The 21237-nt window shown below is 39.8% G+C and overlaps 1 protein-coding gene across 5 annotated transcripts in view; it reads right to left on the bottom strand.

The window, feature by feature from the left end:
* The window catches only part of ctnnd2a (catenin (cadherin-associated protein), delta 2a), a 293452-nt gene that overhangs the window by 112365 nt on the left and 159850 nt on the right, over positions 1–21237 (bottom strand). For all 5 annotated transcript variants that reach the window (XR_008393326.1, XR_008393327.1, XM_017453313.3 and 2 more), the window contains one exon: positions 9567–9758. Coding sequence is in view for 3 of the 5 variants with exons in the window: in XM_017453313.3 (XP_017308802.1) it covers positions 9567–9758 (192 nt within the window). In the remaining 2 variants the exon portion in view is untranslated. The remainder of the gene's footprint in view (positions 1–9566; positions 9759–21237) is intronic.

Below are 21237 nucleotides of genomic sequence, written 5' to 3'. Positions count from 1 at the left end.
TAATAATAATCCTGACAAGTCAACAGACTCTTATTAATCTCTTACAGAGTCGTTTAACCATGCTAGCTTGTCTAGAATATTCAGCGCAGTGTAGCCAGTTCAAAGCAGACAAAGTGATTTGTTTTGTCCCTGTAATTCCTTAATTAACACCCTTTCTGAGCCGTTACACATTTGCATTGCTCGCTGTGAACATCTCGTGGGTTTCTGTTGTCGTCGACTTGAAGGTCGTTGGGAGATAACCCGCCATTTTCAATTACAGTAAAGGCTCTTAATTGTGCTTTCGTGAGGTTTTTTTTTTCCGCCCACTAATTGGTCCACTGGGCTACGGATATACAAATCCAGATATTTCACGAGGAAGAAGACGTGACTGAACTACACCGTTTTGTACGATTAAACTGTCGGCATAACGCCAGACTGCTCTTCTGTTCTCCTTGATGACTCTGTTAGTCCCGGAGATATGACTCGTCGGATGTTGAAAACTCTTTTACGCGCAGTGAATCTGAAAATCTCTGCACACAGACATCACTCATGCATATGCATGGTTCAGAAGGTAAACATGACTCCGAATCCCCAATCTGTCTCCCGCTTTCTGCGTCTTTTCCCATCTTTTGTCGTTCCAAGTCCCTCGATCATGGCTGAATATTCTATTTGCACTGATAATGAGCCGCTCGTTCAAACGGCTTGACCTTTCCGATACGAATCTTTCAGATGTTCCAGGACGATGCCGTGACGTTCAGACGATGCCTGCCGTCGATAAGACATCGAACGCAAGCGTAAACAAACAGGATCCCGGCTCTGCTGCTTTTTCTTAATATTTCTCCGGCAAGCTTTCACACCAAAAGCATTGTGAAAAAAAAAAAAAAAAAAAAAAACCCGGCTCCTTCGTTATCAGAGGATTGACAGATAAGATAATCTCACTTAAGTCAGATTATTTCTCAAAAAGAGGCACCGTTTTAGAGCAAAGTACGCTTTTTCTGTAGTTATGTTATGATTGGATTGGATAGGTCATCTGGCTCACGTTACAATCCAGTATTATACCACAGTGCTGTTGGATTCTGGATTCTGATTGGTCAGAAGGTTTGTACAGGAGAGAAGTTATATAACAGGAACTAACCTTATACTGAATCAATCTCTATTCTCATCTTGCCTATGCCAATTAACACACAAACCCAACAATGCTCTTGGCATTCACTGAAAGACAGTTTGTCAAGAGTGCCACTAGACTGGTGCAACTGTCTCACCATTTTAATTCAATTATGAAGACTTCAGTCCAAATAAGAACCCCTCATGGCGGTGTAAATAACATTAACTGGATCATAAGCATCTCTGGAGAATGGAACAGTCATGATCTTGATCTCCTGCTTCAAGTCTCGGCTCCTGTAGCCACGTTGAGAGAACGAGCGTTTATAGCTGCTCTAAATGTAAGTGAGAACAGGAAGTGACTTGTTTCATGGATGTTAAAAAAGGATTAAATTAAAAAAAAAAGCATGACATGTTCTTTAATAAATAAAAATGGTTAAAGTTGGAAACTGCTTGAGGAATAAAACACTTCAGGATGATAACAGTAACTTGGCTTCCCATTGATACACATGGATTCCAATAAGATTCCCAATTTGAGTTTATTATTCATTGTAAATATCACAATTTTATACTCTTATTGTTTTAAAAAGCAGCTCATTTTATAGGCTCAGAACAAAAGCATGGGCGTACACCGTAAAACCGGATAAGTTCATTTAACTCCAAAAATTTGAGGAAACTAATTACCTCAAAATTTAAGTTGATAAATCAATTTCTCTGAGCCAAATACACAAATATAATAAAAATTTAACTCAGTTAACCCTATTTAAGTGTATTCGGCTTAAAGAAATTGATTTATCAACTTCAAAATTTTGAGGTAATTTGTTTCCTCAAATTTTTGGAGTTAAATGAACTTATCCGGTTTTACAGTGTAGAATCATGTCATTTAAAAAAATTATTTATTTTTTTTTAAAGCAGTGATGCTTAAATTAGGATGTTTTCTCTATACAGGAAGTCAATGTTACAAACATTACGCATGTCTGGTTTTTAGTGTACGCGTGCACATGAGTTGATTTACAGGAAAGACGTGCTTTCAGCAAAAGATTCCCAAATCCCTCGTAATGCCGGAGAAGTAATAGCTCCGGATCACTGACTTTATTCCGGCATGTTCTTTATGGTGTGGACTTTTAGCGCTCCACTTTTACGAGGTGTTTTTTTTTTCATTCTCCCTGACCCGCTCTGATCCTCATTTGTTTGGTTATTTCCAGTAGCACCTTTTCTTTAACATGACTGAAAACAAAACTGGTACAGAAGAATAACGGCGCATTACGTGTACGAATAGATGTTAAGATATCCTCAGAGTCGTCGTCTCAAAACGTTGTCGCTTCGCACTAAACGCAAACTCTGTCCTTCATCACCCTACACTGACCCTGTCTGTAACGCATTAAAAAAATACACCATGTCTTGATGGACAACTGGCATGTTTTTCGTTGGCGTTTACGTGCTTTCCAGTCCTGCACTGAATCGAACGAGACATTCGGAGGTGAAACCTGCTGAATAATGCATTTCAACTCTACTCTGTCAGAATGTTATGCTAACGTTATACGCTATATGTTAATCAGCCAGCCGTTGCTTCGGTAAGCTCTCTAGGCTTAGACTTGATTTTGCTGCAGGAATTCTGGTAAAAAGTTCAACTCAGCAAGATCACCTTACATGCAAACATGTCCACACACCTGTGATGAATGCTAAGCATTAGCAACAGACCCTTGTGAAATGTTCTTTTTTTTTTTAAATCAGGAGGTGGATTAAGCTCTCGGTGGAGGAGTCAGTGCTTTGCTTTTAGCTGGAGCCAGACTCGCTAATCATATAAGAGTTGAATATCACAACCAGGAGCCTCTCATCGGGCCCTTTCCTGCTGATCTTCACAAATTACTCATTTGCATGGTATGAGTAATTAGCACATTTTGAAAGATCAGCATAAAGGAGAGACGGGATGTCTTCATAACAAATGTGCTTGTGTAAAAAACTACACAGTGAGGCATTTCCCTGAGTAAAAACTCAGATTTTTAGGAAATAGACCAGAAGGCGTTTTCGTTTTCTTTGTCCTGTTTATTTATTTATTTATTTATTTATTACATAGATTCCTCAAACATTTAAAGAATTAAAGAGATCCTGGTAGCTCTACGTTCACACCAGCAAGCTTTCTCAAGTCTATATAAAGGTATGGTAAAGCAACAAATCCAAACGATTGGTTTGAATGATTCTTTGGACCAGTATTAAGGTGCAAGGTTTCTTCAGTTTCCCACTTCCCGCTTTAGTTCCTACCTCTAATTACTGTTTAACACACGAAAATGGGGAAAAAATAAAGAGAAAAGGTCCCCAGATCTTTAAGAGTTTCAACAGGAAATTTAGCCCAAAGTTTTCCAATGTACATGGAAAAGTACATTTTCCATTGCAGGAACTTTTGGAATGTTTCTACCACCGTAACCAGGACTAATTTTAGATGAATGTCCCCCCTTGTGTAGTGCAGTTACAACTATGGAGGACCTCTAAGCAGGCAACATGAAGCAAGGAATATTTTGAGGAACATTGGGCACATTTGCGCTGCAGGAACCAGGACTAATTTTAGTTCTTCGGCCATAATTCCTGGAACCGCTTTACTTCCTGCTTCAGAGTAGGCACAGGAGTTCTTGTGGTGGAAAGGTTGCTTTCCATACGCCGCGACTGCACTTTCAAATGAAGGGAAAACATCACACCAATATCAGTCCCAGTTCTTTCATTAGTGATGTACCTAAACAAGATAATCAGCTCAAACATTGCAAATGTATCTGGAACGGTGTATTTGATTCTCAGGAACCATTTGGTACCATGGACTATAGCACAGCACAGGAACTAAAATTCTGTAATAGTCTGTAAACGTGCCTGAAAGGATTCTGAAAAGATGCCTGCAGTAGAAATGTACATTTCCGGATGCGTGCGGGAAAGTTTTGAGCTGATTTTCTTGTTGAATCTCCGCGGTTTCATAACCCGACATTTTCTCTTCTAGCTTCAAGGACCATTTTAGACTCTTAAACCAAACTCGAGGTATTTTTCCTCCATCCTCTCTTCTGAAGCAGCTCTTCAATTCCTATTCGACTCTGTAGCTTTGACTGTGTTATTTAACATTTAGAACAGATTCAGGGAACACAAGAAAGAGAGAGAGAGAGAGAGGGAGAGAGAGAGAGAGAGCAAGAAAGAGAAATGGAATTGGCTTAATAGGTTTATGCAAAACAGCCTCCCTTTGAAATGAGTCGTGTGTCATATTAGTCGTCTTTGATGAAAAAGAAAAAAAGGAAAACACTCAAGTTTGTACCCTCTCTTTCTCTCTCTCTCTCTCTTTCTCTCTCTCTCTCTCTCTCTCTCTCTGGAAAGAGACTGGAGGAAACGTCTTCAAGACATCTCCTCCTCCAGGGACAGGTTAATCCCTCTTTTATATACAAAACGAGACTTTTCCAGAATGTTCTGTGCAGTATGGTTGTCGTCATGCCTCTCAACACCCAGCATAGCTTAACTGACTCCACTGAGATTTCAGCGAAACGATTTCAGAGTCCTACCACGATGATGCAGGGGAAGGAGGAAGAATCTTTCTCAAAACTATAGTTTGCATTTATGAATGTTTCCAGAGAAGGTCTTTAAAAAAACATTCAGCGTTTGTGGAAACTGAGTCGGAAACACATGTGGGAAAGTTCCGTGAACTCAGTTAAAATCTCAGCGCTCGCCAGATTTTCCTTTAGTAGAATCCTCCGAGACTGTTCATATTTTTTTTTTCTCTTTTCAGTTTTCATCACCACAAGCACTCGGTTTTAAGCCCGGAAAACTAAAATCAGGGATAGAAAATGCGGACTGCAGAAGCAAACAGCACTGTCAAATGTAATATGACATAACACATACTTAAAATGTTTTTTAAACGAAACATTTCAATAAAAAAAGGCCGAAACATTGATATGAGATTAATAAAATGGAGAGCACTGAAATAAATCTAATAGTAGTCCAGTATACTGCTAATATTATAATGCTGCATCAACGCTTCTATTTGAACTTATCGCGTTAATTACGGAAAAATTCGGGTTAATTGAACAAAATGGAGGAATTTAATTACGCGCACAACTTCATGAAACGCTAAATTGACGTCATGAAATTGTATCGGGTGTGCTTTGTTCGTAATGAACAACTTTGAGGTGTTTGAAGTTCGAATTCGATGCGCCGTGCACTAAAGAAACCCTGGCTGCGAGTTTGAAGGATAAGCTGACCAAGCACTCAGCTGCTACAGCTCACTTTAAGTTCATTAATTGGTCTCTGGACTTTAAAAGGACAATGCTCTTAATTAATGCATTAACAGAATCACGTTTATTTATTTAATGTCAGAATCATACGACGTTCCACAGGTTTTGGTTTTTGTTTGTTTTTTTGTGCCTATTTACAGCCAAAAACTTCATCCTGACATACTGTGTTTACTTCAAACCGCCAGTTGCCTGACAGTTAGAGCCGATATTACAATATTGCACATAACTGAGACACGCTTTTGTTTCTCTCAAACTCCACCCACATTCATAACTCCTGCTTAACTTCTGAATAGAGTTTAAGTCTACAGTTACGTAGAGTCCTTACTACGCACATATTGGAAAATAGCCCTGTGATTCTCACTTGCTATAAACCCCTTTATACACGGTATGTGTAATTGCATGTTTTGCTTTTAAATATCGGTCTACATTCTTCGTGAAAGGTCACATGACCAGATATGCAAACTGTCTAAACGCATCTGTAACGCTGGAATCATCTGACTGTATCTTTGCATTCGAATTTGAATATGTAAAATGAATTTGCGAGTCTGTTGCCGTCCTGCTTTGTCTAAAGACCCGATCGTGGACGGGACACACCAGGAGCTGGGGTTTGATTTTTCCCGATCAGGGCCACCGGATTGTTAGAACGTCTCTGTGTTGAAACTTTATCGTTTAAACATGAAAATGATGTCGCGGAGCTACAAGCAAAACATGTTAATCCTGAGATAATGAAGTTGTTGGGTTTTCATGTACGTTCGAGACGCGGTTTAAATGCAACAGAGTTCGAACCTTAAATCCACTTGTTAGGGTTCTGTTGAGGTTTTCACGTTCTGAGTAAGCTTTTAATCTCTATTAAATAACTCGATCGTCAACGGACCAATCATATCACTTTAACTCGTCACTTCATCATGGATGTAGCGCTGCAGCTACATGAGCGTGTTTTAATTAAGAAAAAACGCACCGAGGTTCTACAACCGGCTCAAAAACAAGCCCAGGGTTTAAAACTCCACTCTTCTCGCCATCATTGTAAAATATTCTATCGTAATATTTACAAATAATGTCAAGCAAAAAACATTCCGTTTCCCTATGCCATTCACTCACCAGGGTCTTGATGACAGGTGACCTCGTATAATTAGCTACGCGTTCAGAAATAAAGCTACGAGAATATGTAAATCCCTTCACTGACTTTTGTTTTGTCGTGTGTTGGACGTTTTCATGAGCGAGTTTGTGACGATTATGGGATTTGGTATGGAATTTATACATAAGGGTTTGTTTTTTTTAAAATCCAGAAACCAATGGGGATGCAAACTTTTGCACTCACATGTACAGTATCTCACAAAAGTGAGTACACCTCTCACATTTTTGTAAATATTTGATTATATCTTTTCATGTGACAACACTGAAGAAATGACACTTTGCTACAATGTAAAGTAGTGAGTGTACAGCTTGTGTAACAGTGTACATTTGCTGTCCCTTCAAAATAACCCAACACACAGCCATTAATGTCTAAACCACTGGCAACAAAAGTGAGTACACCCCTAAGTGAAAATGTCCAAATTGGGCCAAATTAGCCATCTTCCCTCCGCGGTGTCATGTGAATTGTTAGTGTTACAAGGTCTCAGGTGTGAATGGGGAGCAGGTGTGTTAAATTTGGTGTCATCGCTCTCACACTCCCTCATACTGGTCACTGGAAGTTCAACATGGCACCTCATGGCAAAGAACTCTCTGAGGTTCAGAAAAAAAGATTACACATTAAAAGATATCATCAAATATTGACAAAAATGTGAGGGGTGTACTCACTTTTGTGAGATACTGTATATAGATATATAGAAAAATGATTATTGTATTGTTTAAGTGTTAAAAAAAATGCATCCAATATAGTTTATAAGTGCTCGACTGGGGAAAAAATGAAATGATTCTAATAAAAACTTTATTTCTATACCTTTTATACGTTCAAATTTTTTTTCACAGATTTAATGCTTTACAAAAAAAATAAAGAACATTAAATAAAATGAGAACCAGCACAAAGGGCAGATCTCAAATAAATAATTAAATAAATTGTTTGAAAAATAGCCATAATGCGAGTAAAATAGGAATTAATAATTAAAGACAAGTGATTATTATTTCCAAATGAAATCCTACTCAGCATCAAAGCTAAGCTTCAACACACTCGAACATCACATTTACCTTGGAAAGACACGAGGCTCAAATCTCATGCCTTAAACTTCAAATTCATTTAAGATCTATGCGATGAAATATAATACAGCAGAATTCCTGAAGACGTACAGCTTCAATTGGAATAAAAATGATCCGCCGTAATGGAAATAATAGAGCCTTAATGAGCACCAGAGAGTTCGGAGAGGAAAAAAAATCCACTTGACAAATAATCTTATGACAAATAATCTCAGTGTCACTAGCACTCTAATCTATTCCAAAAATGCTTTGCAGGAACCTTATGCATTATACATTTCCCATTCATAATACACACGCTCATATACTGTAGAAATGTAATGTTTTATATTGGTTCATTTCCAAACGCTCGAGTTTGCGCAACTAAACAATGAGTCATGCCCGAGCGACCTGCGGCGGACCTTCTCCGCCTGCCGGGACACCTTTATAAACATGTTTCCTCACTGAAATGTTAGGTAATGAAATAATTACAGTACAGGGAGGAGGAACAAACGAGTAGTCTGTCTCTGACACGAACACAACGCTGTGGAAATCATTCCGCCGGTGTTCGCAGGCCATTACGCAAAGGCAACAATATTGGAAGAGAATTGAGATTCTTACCGCGCGTCATGAGCTGTGCTTCACAAAGGTCACAGGAATACACTCGGGTGCATCAGGAGAGAAAAATTACAACAGGAGCCGTCTATTAAAACGGGCTATGTGCATTATTATTTGAACAATTGAGCTGACATTTTGTCTCAGGGAGTGATCAGAGATTACAGCGCATCGCTGGTGCTGTTCCCGGCTTTCCACACCGAGAGCTTCTTACAACAAAGTTCTTTTATATCACAGTATTGTCACATTCTCTCTCTCTCTCTCTCCATATATATATATATATATATATATATATATATATATATATATATATATATATATATATATAAACGCTTTAACGTTTCTATAGTAACAGCTGAAGCTAGTAACGTAACTGTTATACAGCAGACACGCCATATGAACGGATTTAAAAAAAAACAAAAAGCGTGTGTAATCACTGATACGCAATGATGTGGTGAAGTATTCTGTGAGAAGACGTGTATTTGACGTTTACGGAAGGTTTTTTTTTTTTACATCTTTTTCTGTAATGGTGCTTTTTTTTTAAAAGAGACAGATCAAAAGAAAGACTTGTTTTAAAACATTTAATGTAACTATAAATGGATAAAAGTGGTGCATGTCTTTCATCAATAAACAGAAAATTGGAATTGCTGTATAAGAGGAATAAAACACAGCATGGTGTACTGTTACAGTTAAAAAAAAAAATTAAACAGTAACCCACATTGATTGTTTTATATCTATAACAGGTTCCCCCCCTGGGGGGATCCTGTTATAGATATAACAGGTTTTATAACAGGGGTAATTTAGGTTACCCCCATGGCAACCTAAATGAGCCCTGGGCACAAATGAGCACAAATTGATCTTTTATCAAAATGCTGTTTTGTCTGGATTTACTAAATAACTCTGGGGTGTTTTAAAAAAAAATTTTTTTACATTATTATTTTTTTTTTACTTGTACCTTTTTCACAATAATTAATGTACACAGCATATATGGAGCTTAAATGTAACAGGTATAAAACAGATACATACATTTGCTTAGTTAAGTTCAGAGGTTCAATCTCCCACGAGCACGCTCAAAAACCCCTTACTAAATAATACATTTAATCTTTTGCATCGTGAAGAAAAGTCGTTTAAATTCCCTTTCTCTTAATTCCTTTAAGCGTGAACGAATAATTAACAAAAAAAACAATTAGCATCTAATTGGATTACCATGACCTGAGATCAGACTCAAAGCATTGTTGTGAAACATTTCAACGAGGTCAGAACATCTCGGAGGCAACGCTCTCGGAGCCGCATCCCCTCAGGAACGCATATATTTAAAGCCTAGCTCTAAAGAGGTCACTACTTGGCTGTGAGCAACATCATGGTGGATTAGCAAGGATCTGATGCTCTTGAAGGTTTCTCAGGCAGGAATCGAATCACATTTACGCAACCTAGAGAGGAACTTACCAGTGTTGGTACGGTAGGTCCCAGTGTGTCCTGGAGCAGGGGGTTCTGCTTGACTCTGACTCAGGCTCCTCATTGGGCCTTTCTGGTAAACCCGGTCCTCATAGATGGGCTCAATGTGGTGCTCTGGAGACTGCAGGGGTCTCAGATCGGAACCCGTGTGGCTGTGCTGACTGCTGTATGAGCTCCGAGATCCTATCGGGAGAAAACAATGCGTCAAAACACACTTCTTGGACTTCCTGGAGTGTGAGTTGGAGTAGAGTTGACTAATGTGGTTAAGTTTGGAGATTAAATTTTGATTTTTAGGGATGATGTTTACTGTATCATTGGGAAAACTACTGGAAATCCTCTTCTTGGTTATTTTTTTATTTATTCCAGAATTGAATACACAATGATTTGGTAAAAAAAATAATAAATAAATAAAAAATAAATGCATACAATATGATCCCACATGCTAAACTCTGTAGTATTGCACTGGAGCTACAACGCTCATCCTGGCTAACAGACAACGCTATCAGAACATTCAGAATGAATTCAGTAGGTTCTTACTAAAAAGTGTAGTAAGAACTTTCTTAAAACATCGTATGTTCGTTCAAAATGTTAGCAGAACGTTGCTCGGTTACATAAATACTCTGTGTCTACTATTTAAAGGTCCACATACTCTAAGTCCAGACCCAGGATTGACTATGGAATGGTTTTTGGAGGGCATCATCACAATCACAGCTTTGTTTTCAAGGGCTTTATCCTGGTCATGGACACAGCGGATCCCAGGAACACTGGGCCTGAAGTGGGACGTCTGTCCGTCCATACCTAGGGGCGATTTAGAGTCGCCAGTCAACCTATCAGCATGTTTTTTGGACACTGTGAGGAAATAGATGAAACCGGAGAACCCAGAGAACAAGCCAAACTCCAGACAGACAGTAACCCGAGCTCAGGATCGAATCAGGAACCCTGGAGCTTCAACCACCTCAAAATGCAAAGCAGTCTGGTGATGTAAATAAATGTAATGAAACCATATCAACCAAGTTTACTACTAACAGTTCAAAATAAATAAATTAAAATTTCCCACAAATGTCCATGTGCAAAATTATTCAACCCCCAAAGTTAGTATTTTGTTGAGCGTTTTTTTTTTTTTTTTTTTTTTTTAAATATATATTATTATTATACTTTATAACCTTTAATAAATGTTTCCAGTTGGTCCTCACAAGTTTATGACATCTCTCTACTGGAGTCTTTGCCCATTCTTTATGTATAAAAGCTTCCATCTTATTAATGTTCCTTGGTTTCCATGCCCCCACAGCGTTCTTTAAATCCCACCACAGATTTTCACTGGGATTTAAATCTGGGGACTGACATGGCCACTAAAGGTCATTCCAGGACCGATTCCAGAAGAAAGCTTTAGTTGACTTGAACATATGTGATGTCCAATGCTCACAAAGCTTCAATTTACCCACTAAAGGAATCTCATTCTTCTTCTATAAGGCCAGGTATTTCACAGACACACGGCCAAGACTGCCATTTCCACTGGCAGCAAAACATCTGCCCAACAGGACCGACCCATCTCCGAGATGGTGATCTTTTTGCTATAAGCCTTGCCTTTCTAACACCAGACATAGTGCTGATCCATGGCTTCAGACAGTTCCCATTAAGTTTCATCACTCCGTAAAACTCATTGCATGTGCAAACTCATTTTTGCATATTCAAGTTCATTTCTAATGTGATGTTTAATCAAGAGTGGAGTGGAGTGTTCCTGGCTTTATCAGGTCATACTGCAAGTCTTTGTCTGTAAAATGTTTTGTTTTTTTTCCCTCAGCTGTTCTGTTCAAATGTCAGATTCCTCTTGAAGAAATGTTGCTCTTTCTTCCATGCCCCGGTAGCTTTGCTGCTGTACAATGCGTTTAAAATGTATGATATGATACTGCCAGCTGTGTCTCTTAGAACTTTAAGTGTCTGGGATATCTTCTTGCCTTTTTGGTGCAATAAAATAATTAATTCTCTTAGCTTCCTTGCTGGCTCGTTTATTCTTTGCCACGTTTGCTGCTTTACCACAATCACACAGGTGATTGTAAAATATTCTAAAAACTTCAACTGGTAAATCCTTACCGTCTCAGAGTATATACTATATAATGTAATATTGAGTGCAACTGTATGTCTTTCAGTCATAGTTGCTTGCTTGTCTACAAATTTACAGCATGTAATATATAACCCTAACCACATTTTCTGATGGCCTGGATGGTTTCACTTGACTTCTTCACACCGTAGACTCACAGATCACAACCAATCATTAAAAAACTTGAAATAGGATGTATTGGGTCAAGTTCAAGCTATTGTATTGTTCAGTGCCTGCTATCGTTCACTTGAAGAGAAGCCAGATCACCATTTTCAGGTGAATCATAGCTTTTTTGTGGACCTTACATACTTGACCAAATGTATCAAAGTCAAGTGTAAATATATCCCAAGGACAAGTCTAAACTGCCTCAGAATACAAATAACACTGGATCTTGTACAAAAATGGCTGAAAAATGTGATGACAATTATTTACATTGACATTTATGGCGTTTGGCAGACACTCTTATCCAGAGCGACTTACATTTATCTCATTTACACAACTGAGCAATTGAGGGTTGAGGGCCTTGATCAAGGGCCCAAGAGTGGTAGCTTGGCAGTGCTGGGGCTTGAAATCCTGACCCTCTGATCAGTAACCCAGAGCCTCTAACCACTGAGCCACCACTGCCCCAATTATCTCATTTCTCTCTCAATAAAGTAAACAGAGAAGGGTTCTCTGGAGACAAAAGGGTAGATAAGAGGAGTAGGTGTGGAAGCATCGACACTGGGGAAGGGAAGATGGAATGGCATTGCTATGCCATCTCACAGGGATTGGTCTCACCCTCAAGCGCAAATTCACACCCCGATAGCACACAGTACACACTATTCTGTGTGGACTAAAAATGCAGAGTCTATTACAAGTTGATTCAAGTGTCACATGGACAGCCAGCTCCTCACAAACACTATACAGTCGGACCCACAATACAGTACACCCTTGAGGCACTCCCATGCCAAGGGATGTGTGTGTACTTGTTTACGTTGCAACACACAAACTTACGGACCCTGCTCCAGCTCTGCAGATGGCTAGATCAGTGTCGGGTACTATACCATAATGTAATTGTGCAAATGTTCAGACAATAAGAAGCTGCAGTTAGAGTGGGCTCTCCCTGTAATCACCTTATCAGTGTCAGCCAGGCGACTGCCTCCACTCGCTAACCCAATTCCTACAAGGCTGGGGAGAGATCCTCGCCGGGTTTCCAGAAGGCTCTATAAAAACATTCACCATCTGGGAGCACCGTCTTAAATGTTCTACTGTGTGAAGCAGCTGCTTTTAAACTCGGAAGAGCCTGAGAAACAGCATGGCAGTGAGGAAGGAAAGAAACTGATGTTTGGATGCCCTCCTGAGCTGTTAACACGACTGAGAAACAATAGGACAATAGGGAAGAAGATCGTTGTTTTTAAAGGCTTACTTGGTACTGAGTTCCAGGAACAGGGATTCTCTGATTGTTTTGTAGCCAGGAACCCAGAGAGCCAGAGAGTTTCCACTGATACAAGCCATTTTGATTAAATTTGTCATTAGGTTTCAGTTTACTTTACGTATTTACATATAGGCATAATAATTTTTGAGAATGGCAGGTTGTGCTTTCCACTACTTCTGGGAGTCCCCAGATTCCATTTGGAGAGCCATGACTCTAGAAATTGTTTTATAGGCAATATTTGTAGCTAAGCTCTTTGCCCAGGTAGATTTTGGTAAAGTCAGAAAGACAGACAGTCACCCAAATAAATACAGACACCCAGAGAGAAAATATCAAGTCCTGAGCTGTGATTAAGTGAGCTCTTCTCAAAGGGCAACTCTCACTAGGCAACTTTTCCACAGCCAATTTGGAAGCTAAGCATTTCATCCAGGTAGATTTCGTTAAAGTCAGAAAGACATAGAATCATACAAATAAATACAGACAACACAGAGCGAGAGAAAGATAAAGTCCTGAGCTGTGATTAAGCAAGCTCTTCTCTGAGGGCAACTCTCACTAGGAAACTCTTCCACAGCCAATTTGGAAGCTAAGCACTTTGTCCAGGTAGATTTAGACCGAAAGCTCTCGTCTCCAGTGCAGTTCCCTGTGTACATTAGCACAATGTTCCCTGAAGATAGCTTCCTTCAGAGGCTGTCGGAGGAACAACGTCAACACAGCCCTCTCCACATTATTCACAACATGATGAAACGACATACGCGGAAAAAGAAATTCACAGGAGTTTGAGAGCTGCGGGACTGCAGACTGCTACATATTCATTAGAATGAATTCAAAAACAACTCTCTACTACCTAGGTGTCTGAAAACTGGAAAAACTGCAGCATGCAGCCAAATCAAGGCAGTGAGTAAAAAAGACAAAATGAACAGCCAGAATTGTCCTCGAGTCAGTGGCCCCTTAGCAGCCACCATTAGCAAACATTCCTGTTCGGTAAGGACTTTGGTCAGGGTCAGGGTGGATCCAAAATCTTGATCCGGAACACTGTCTGTGAGGTGGGAATACACCCTGGATGCCAGTCTATTGCAGGACAGCATGACTACTGTGAGGTGGTAATTCTTCTCGTTGCACCACCAGCCACCATGACCAGAAGTTGCGAGGTGAAATCTGAGGACTGCCACCATTGAGGCCTTCAGCAAGGCACTTAAGTCTTGCTTATACTTTCAGTATGTGTGTCACATTTCCCGTCAGCTATTTCTCATTTCCCCTTAATAGATTCCCACTTTCCCTCAGTTGGTTCCCATTTCTGGTCTGGTGCTTAGCATTTCTTGTTGGTTGTTTCCTTTTCCCCTCAGTCAGGTCCCATTTCCTGTTGTTTGGTTCCCATTTCCAGTCTGATATTTCCCAATTTCCCTCAGTTGTTTCCCATCTCCTGTGGGTTGGTTCCCATTTGCCCATGCTTGTTTCTTCACCTCTTGTCTTCACCCCTTTTCCCATAAGTTGGCTCCAAATATTCATCAGTTGCTTGGAGGCATTTTTCTCTTTCAAATCATCACAAAGAAGCTGTTTCTCATGCAGGCTGTGTTTAGGGATTGTTTTTTTGTGTAAACTATCATTTTAAAGTATCTTTAGCCAGTACTCAGTAAGATGTCTCACTACTACTAGTATCATCATTTCCTCAAACGAGGTGACGCCGAAAACTGCAACCTCCCACTCGCCATCAAAGTGTGCCTCCCCACTGGTTTGATGGACAGCTTGCAAGTCTGCTGAGACCTACCTAGAGTTCTGAAAAACCAAGAACATTCGAGGCTTTCAGAAGTTCTTCAGGATCGTATCCTGACTCACTGGCTTTGGATAACAGACGTGCCACCTTTGCAGAGAGTAAATGGCTCGGTAAACAGCTGAAAAGCTTGGGGCGACAGTAATGCGTTGTTCTGCTGTATTATTAAACCTACATAGTGTATATCTAACAACAGGACAGTAACAAGACATAAAATCCACTAATGGGAGCGTAAATTCCTTTCAGGGAATAAATTACCTTCATTTCACGAGAACATGCAGGCCTATTTCACTCTATAAATTTGCTCAGTCTTCATTTGAAGTGTAAATTGTTCACGAGCGAGATTTAGTGTTGAAGGTGTTCCCTCACGGCAGATTGTGCCTCTCTTTTTTTTCCACTACATGTTTGTGCTGATGTCCACTCTATTTAACATGTTATCCCCACTGGACGGGACTACACTGTGATTCATCAGCAGAAAAAAAATAATAACGCAATGTTTTCCTGAGGCTTCTGGGAAACTTGGAACTTTGCCGAATACCGACAAGTGAGACTGCTGCTCGTAGCACAGAGCAGCATGGACTCTTTTTCTAGTTTTTTTTTTTCTTTTTCTTGTCCATTATTCCTAATACAGATACCCAGTAACCCAGCGAGCCACGTAGACCTCCAACCTCTTCAATTATCATCTACAAAAGGTTACCTGGATGACTGAAAATCTTCTCAGACAACTCAATTCAATCTCTCCGGAGCTTAAAAGCTCCTACCTTTTGCCTAGCCATCATCAAAAGCAGGTCGTCCGAACAGAGAAAGGAGTTAAAGACATACTGCATACTCTGAAAGGGTTTCTCCACCACTTAATTCCCCGCATTTTACATAAAATTGCCTTTCAGCACCGCTTAGGCTCAACTCGGAGACATGGGAGGGCGTGGCTGGAGATACCGGCGAAGGAGAGTACAAGGATATAACAGGAGTGTGGCGCGGTTTAAAGCTTAGATGTTGGAATAAAAAAAGGAGTAGATCTAAGAGAAAGTGAATAGGATTTGATCATAGTAATGATATTTTAAGAAAATAATAAAAAAAAAAACTCAGTGTTGTGCGGTTATAGGAAGGTAATCAATTGACACTGGATACTCCTTCCTTAACTGTTCAATAAACGTCTCAACATGGACGACGTTACCATATTGACACATTTTTGTTAAGTTAATCAACACTTTCTGACCAATCCGAATCCAGAATTATATAATGATCTGATTCTAACCATCGATAAGATACAACCTTTTTTCTCTTTTTTGTTTTAAGGTCAGTGAAACAAACAGAAAGAAGATTCATCTGAATTGCATGGGTGATCTAAAAGGTTTCATCACATCGACACCCAGAGAATCAGAGGCACACTTCCTCTGCGCTTTTTGATTTTTGCCCCCCAGGTGTCGCTCTGTGGGTTTTATCAGAGGACCTGCTGTGTGGCAGGTTTTATAAATCTGAAATCAATGGCACTGACATCAATAGCTCAGGCTCTGAATCCGCTGAAGATTTCGATTCGGCGTCTCATGCCTCAGTGTATCGCTACTCCATTTCCTGGTTTTGTAGGAAATGACCTGATCATCATGTTCAACAACAGATCACTTTTTTTACTTTTCTTTTCGTTTTAGCATCTATGAGATGCTAGATTCCTTTGAAATTCGAAATTAAGGGCAGAATATTCACGATCATAGGCCAAACACATAGATCGACATAAGATTGTCGAACTGCATGGTCCTGTAGGTTCATTCTGTACAACATCAAGAAAATCAGACCCTATCTCAACGAACAGGCTACACAGATAGTAGTCCAGGCTCTTATCATCTCAAAGCTGGACTACTGCAATGCATTACTCTCCTCTCGGGCCTCCCAGATAGCCCCATCAAACCCCGTCAGATGATTCAGAATGCAGCAGCACGCGTCGTCTTCAACCAGCCCAAGAGAACCCACGTCACACCCCTCTTCATCTCCCTCCACTGGCTTCCTGTATCAAATTCAAGGCCTTGATGCTCACGTACAAGACCTTGTCTGGAACAGCACCCCTCTAACTCAACTCTCTCCTGAAGGCTTACGTTCACTCATGCAATCTGCTATCGGTTAGTAGTGCCTACTCAGCGTGGCTCAAGATCCCATTCCAGAACCTTCACACGAACCGTCCCTCGGTGTTGAATGAACTTCCTTCCTCAATCCGGACCTCAGAATCTCTCACTATCTTCAAAAAACCCCTAAAGCCCCACTTCTTCTGTGAGCACGTAACTAACCCCTAAAACGCCAACCCCACATTATCCCTCGACTCTGCACACTTTGCTTTTCTAGACCTCATTTAAAAGATCTTGTACAGTAGCACTACTTGTATTGTTCTCCGCTTGATATATCGCTTTGCTTGTGTTTCCTCATTTGTAAGTCGCTTTGGATAAAAGCGTCCGCTAAACGAATAAATGTAGATGGAAGATTGTGTTTTGGCTGTAGGAGATATACTGTGAGGCCAAAGAGCGTAAAAGCTGCTAAAAAAGATAAATAAAAGGCACAGGGTTATAATGATGAGGTAAAATACGCTCCGATCAGCTCATCACATTCCATTTAAAAATGTTTAAAAGCTGGGTGTGTGCTGCTGGCTCCATGCTGTGACATTTCCATAATAACATATGATTGAATTTAGAAATAACTGGATGCTTGGCATCTATAATGTGTGTAGTCATTTAGCCATACTTGACTTACATTATCTGATTTGTCACTTAACACAGTCCTGCTAATAAAGGGCCACAGTCAGATTGGAGTTGAGTGCGTGCAGTGAGGATTTAATAGCAAAACTGCACACATGTACTACGTCTTCTGAACATGAACCTGAGCGCATTTTTCTTGCGTGATATCATCTCGAGTGAGGAGCAGCATGAAGTCCAGTGCCAGTGTCTGACAGTTTGATGTCACCACAATATGTCGTTTTGGCTGTAAATACACAAGGCTGATGATAAATACATAAATAAGACGCTATTAACGGATTATAAATGCACACTTTATCTTGAGGTGGGAAATGTTTATGGATGAATTAATTAAATTTAATTAAATTAAATTAAAGTGAGCTGTGAGTGTACTACGTGAGCACTCGGTCAGCTTGTCCTTCAAACTCTGGTCCTGTTGTCTTTACAGGAGAGCACGTCAAATTAACAAAACAAAACAAAAACCCTGGCATTATATTATTATTATTTTGGCAAACCTAACAGTAGATTTCCCTCTGAGACTACTGGAACTGTAAAGCTAATTCAATTGTTTTTGCTGTAGACTGAAGACATTTGGGCTTGAGATCAAAAGATCTGTTATTTCCTGGGATTTATATGAAGATGTTTTAAAACGAAATAGAATTGTACCAGACCACCCGATTTGTAGGTTAGCAAAAATACAGGAACATGTGACTGACAGGTGTTTCTTGATTCCCAGGTGTGTCCTGTTAGATGGATTGTTTAAACAGGTAATAGTTCTGAATAATTACTCTTGGATTTAGCCTTCAGTTTCACCTGTGAGCTGTCTGTGGGAGAAATACAAGTCATTTTGAAGCTGAGAAAAGAGGGAAAATCAATCCCATTTGCACAAAGCATTGGGTATAGCCAATACAACAATTTGGAACATCCTGAAAAAAAAAGAAAGAAACCACCGGCGTAATGAGGAACAGACACCGAATGGGCTGGCCAAAGAAATCAATAGCAGCTGATGACAGAAACATTGAAGAAAAACCCAAAAAACAACAGTCAGTGACATCACCAACAACCTTCACAGGGCAGGGGTGAAGGTCTCACAATCCACGGTTGGAAGAAGACTTCACGTGCAGAGTATAGAGGCCCTACTACAGACCACTCATCAGCAGTAAGAATCAGAAAGTCAGATTGGAATTCACAAAGAAATACAGAGATGATCCACACACGTTCTGGAACCAAGAAGTGATGGAGAAAGAAAAGTTCTGATCATGATCCAAAACATACAAGCTGATCTGTGAAACATGGTCGAGGTAGTGTTATAGCTTGGGCTTGCATGGCTGCTTCTGGAACATTCTCACTAATCTTTATTGATGATGGAATTCATGATGGGAGCAGCAGAATGATTTCAGAAGTCTGCAGGAACATTTTGTCTGCAGATTTACAGAGAAATGCATCCGAATGAATCAGGAGGAACTTCATCATGCAGCAAGACAACGATTCAAAACACACTTCCATCTCAACATAGGACTTCATCAGAAGGAAAAGTGCAAGGTTTTAGACTGGACAAGTCAATCACCAGACCTTCATCCGACTGATCAGCATTTCACCTCCTGAAGAGGAGACTGAAGGAAGAAACCCCCCGAAACAAACAACTACTGAAAGGCTGTAGGAAAAAAGCGTTAAAAAAACAACACAAAAGACAAAACCGACAATTTAGTGATGTCAGTGAGGAATCGCAAGCTTGAAGCAGTTATTGCAAGCAAGCGATATGCAATCAAATATTAAGTGTTATTGACTTTCATTCACTTCAAGACTTCTCTGTTCCTATACTTTTGCTCGCCTAAAAATGGGTGGGTCTGATACAAAAGGTTGTATGTATGTTATATGTTGTTGAACATGTCTACAATAACTAAACACCAGGAAATAAAAGCTGAAATCTTAAACTCTTGTCTCATCTCCATCTATTGATCTCAAATCCAAACGTCTTTGGTGTAGAGCACAAATAATTGAACTGGCCTCGCTGTTCCAATAGTTTCGGAGGGGAGTGTATATCCTGCACACGCATTACAATTTCAGAAACTCTTCATGAACTTGAACGCACAACTAACTGTCAGAGTATGATATAAATATATATATATATATATATATATATATATATATATATATATATATATATAATGTGCTGGATCATGCGCTATGTAATAATCTGCTGAAGAATGAGTGTGGAAGCCATTTTCTTCAACTGAATCTAATGATTGATGTGATCATTAAAATTAGAACTATACATGTTCGACTATTCCACATTTACTATTCCTTGTTCCTCAATCCCCCTCCCAACTCCCCAGACTTATAGGCAAATGCTTGTGTCTAGACGCTACTGGGGTGAATGTGGCACCCAGAAAATCGTGCGTAACCTGATTCAGAAAATGGCTCGGTGATGATTCTGAACTGAATTCCCAAGAGTGACGCTTGGCATTTTTCTGTCTCTGAGTAAAATAACCTAATTACTGACGCCAAACACGGCTCGGTTAGAGAGAAGCCTAGTAAATAATGAGTATTTTAATGACTATGTTAACGGAGAAAAAGTGACACCAACTGAAGCCAGGAACAAATATATGCATCTGAGCTAACTCAAAGCTCCACCGCTCTTCCACTGATGTCCTTCTAAACATCATCAAAGCAAAATCAACCTTCAAAAATAATAACATTAAAAACAATTAATTAAATCAAAAAGGACCGAACCCTTTCAGAATGACGACATCTTATCTCTACCCATAAGGATTGCAATCAGGGCCGGACCTGGACCTCCAGCAGCTCTGAATTGTCTCCCTCTGCTCACTTTTGTCCTGGTCTGACTTCATGCCATAAAAAAACAGAACGCGTTCGATGTTATAAAAGCTCTTTTTGTACGCCAGGATCTCATGGGTTTTTACCTAATTTCACTGAAGATCCATTGATGATTTCACTTTGATGTTGTATATTTAGAGTGTTTTGAACGTCGGAGACGATCGAACCCGAGCTCTGAGAGAAAAGAACATTCGTAGAAGTACATAAAGAATTCATTGGGGTTTTTTTTGTTTTTTTCCAGTTGTAGGTGGAGAACTTTCCCTCGGGCTTGAACGAGCGCACCTGCAGGTGAACTGATCTTCTAAAACCTTGATCCCCTTCTGGGAACGATTATAATTCCTTACGTATAATATTTACACCAAAGCACTGTTGAATTCTGGATTGTGATTGGATAGGAGGTGTTGATTAGCATATTTTCTCTGACCGTAGCGCAGCTGCAAATCACGGGGTTATATTAATACGTTATCGTTTCTATAGTGATAGCTCGTTCACAGCGACTCGTACGGCGGACGCGTCACATGAACGAGATTACAAAATGTATGCGATTGTGAACTTTTCTGTAAAGAGACGTTTATTTAGCATTTACGGAAGGATTCTCCGGTGTCAGCGCTTTGTGGCGGTCAGCAGTAAAGCTGTAAAGCAGTAAAGTTTTCCGACATCTTCGTAACTTATTATTATCTAATTAACTTCACGGGAAAGGATAAAGTGAGGACGCGACTGTATTTAGCTGCTATAACGTAAGCAAGCACAGGAACGACATCGTTTTTACAGAACATTAAATGATAAAAAAGTTCCGTAATTAATAAATGAAAAATTGTAATCGTTGGCAAATT

This window comes from Ictalurus punctatus, chromosome 23, assembly GCF_001660625.3.
Source record: "Ictalurus punctatus breed USDA103 chromosome 23, Coco_2.0, whole genome shotgun sequence".
NCBI classification, from domain to species: Eukaryota; Metazoa; Chordata; class Actinopteri; order Siluriformes; family Ictaluridae; genus Ictalurus; species Ictalurus punctatus.
The sequence above is the reverse complement of the archived record's forward strand: the minus strand, read 5'-3'. Positions and strand labels throughout refer to the sequence as shown.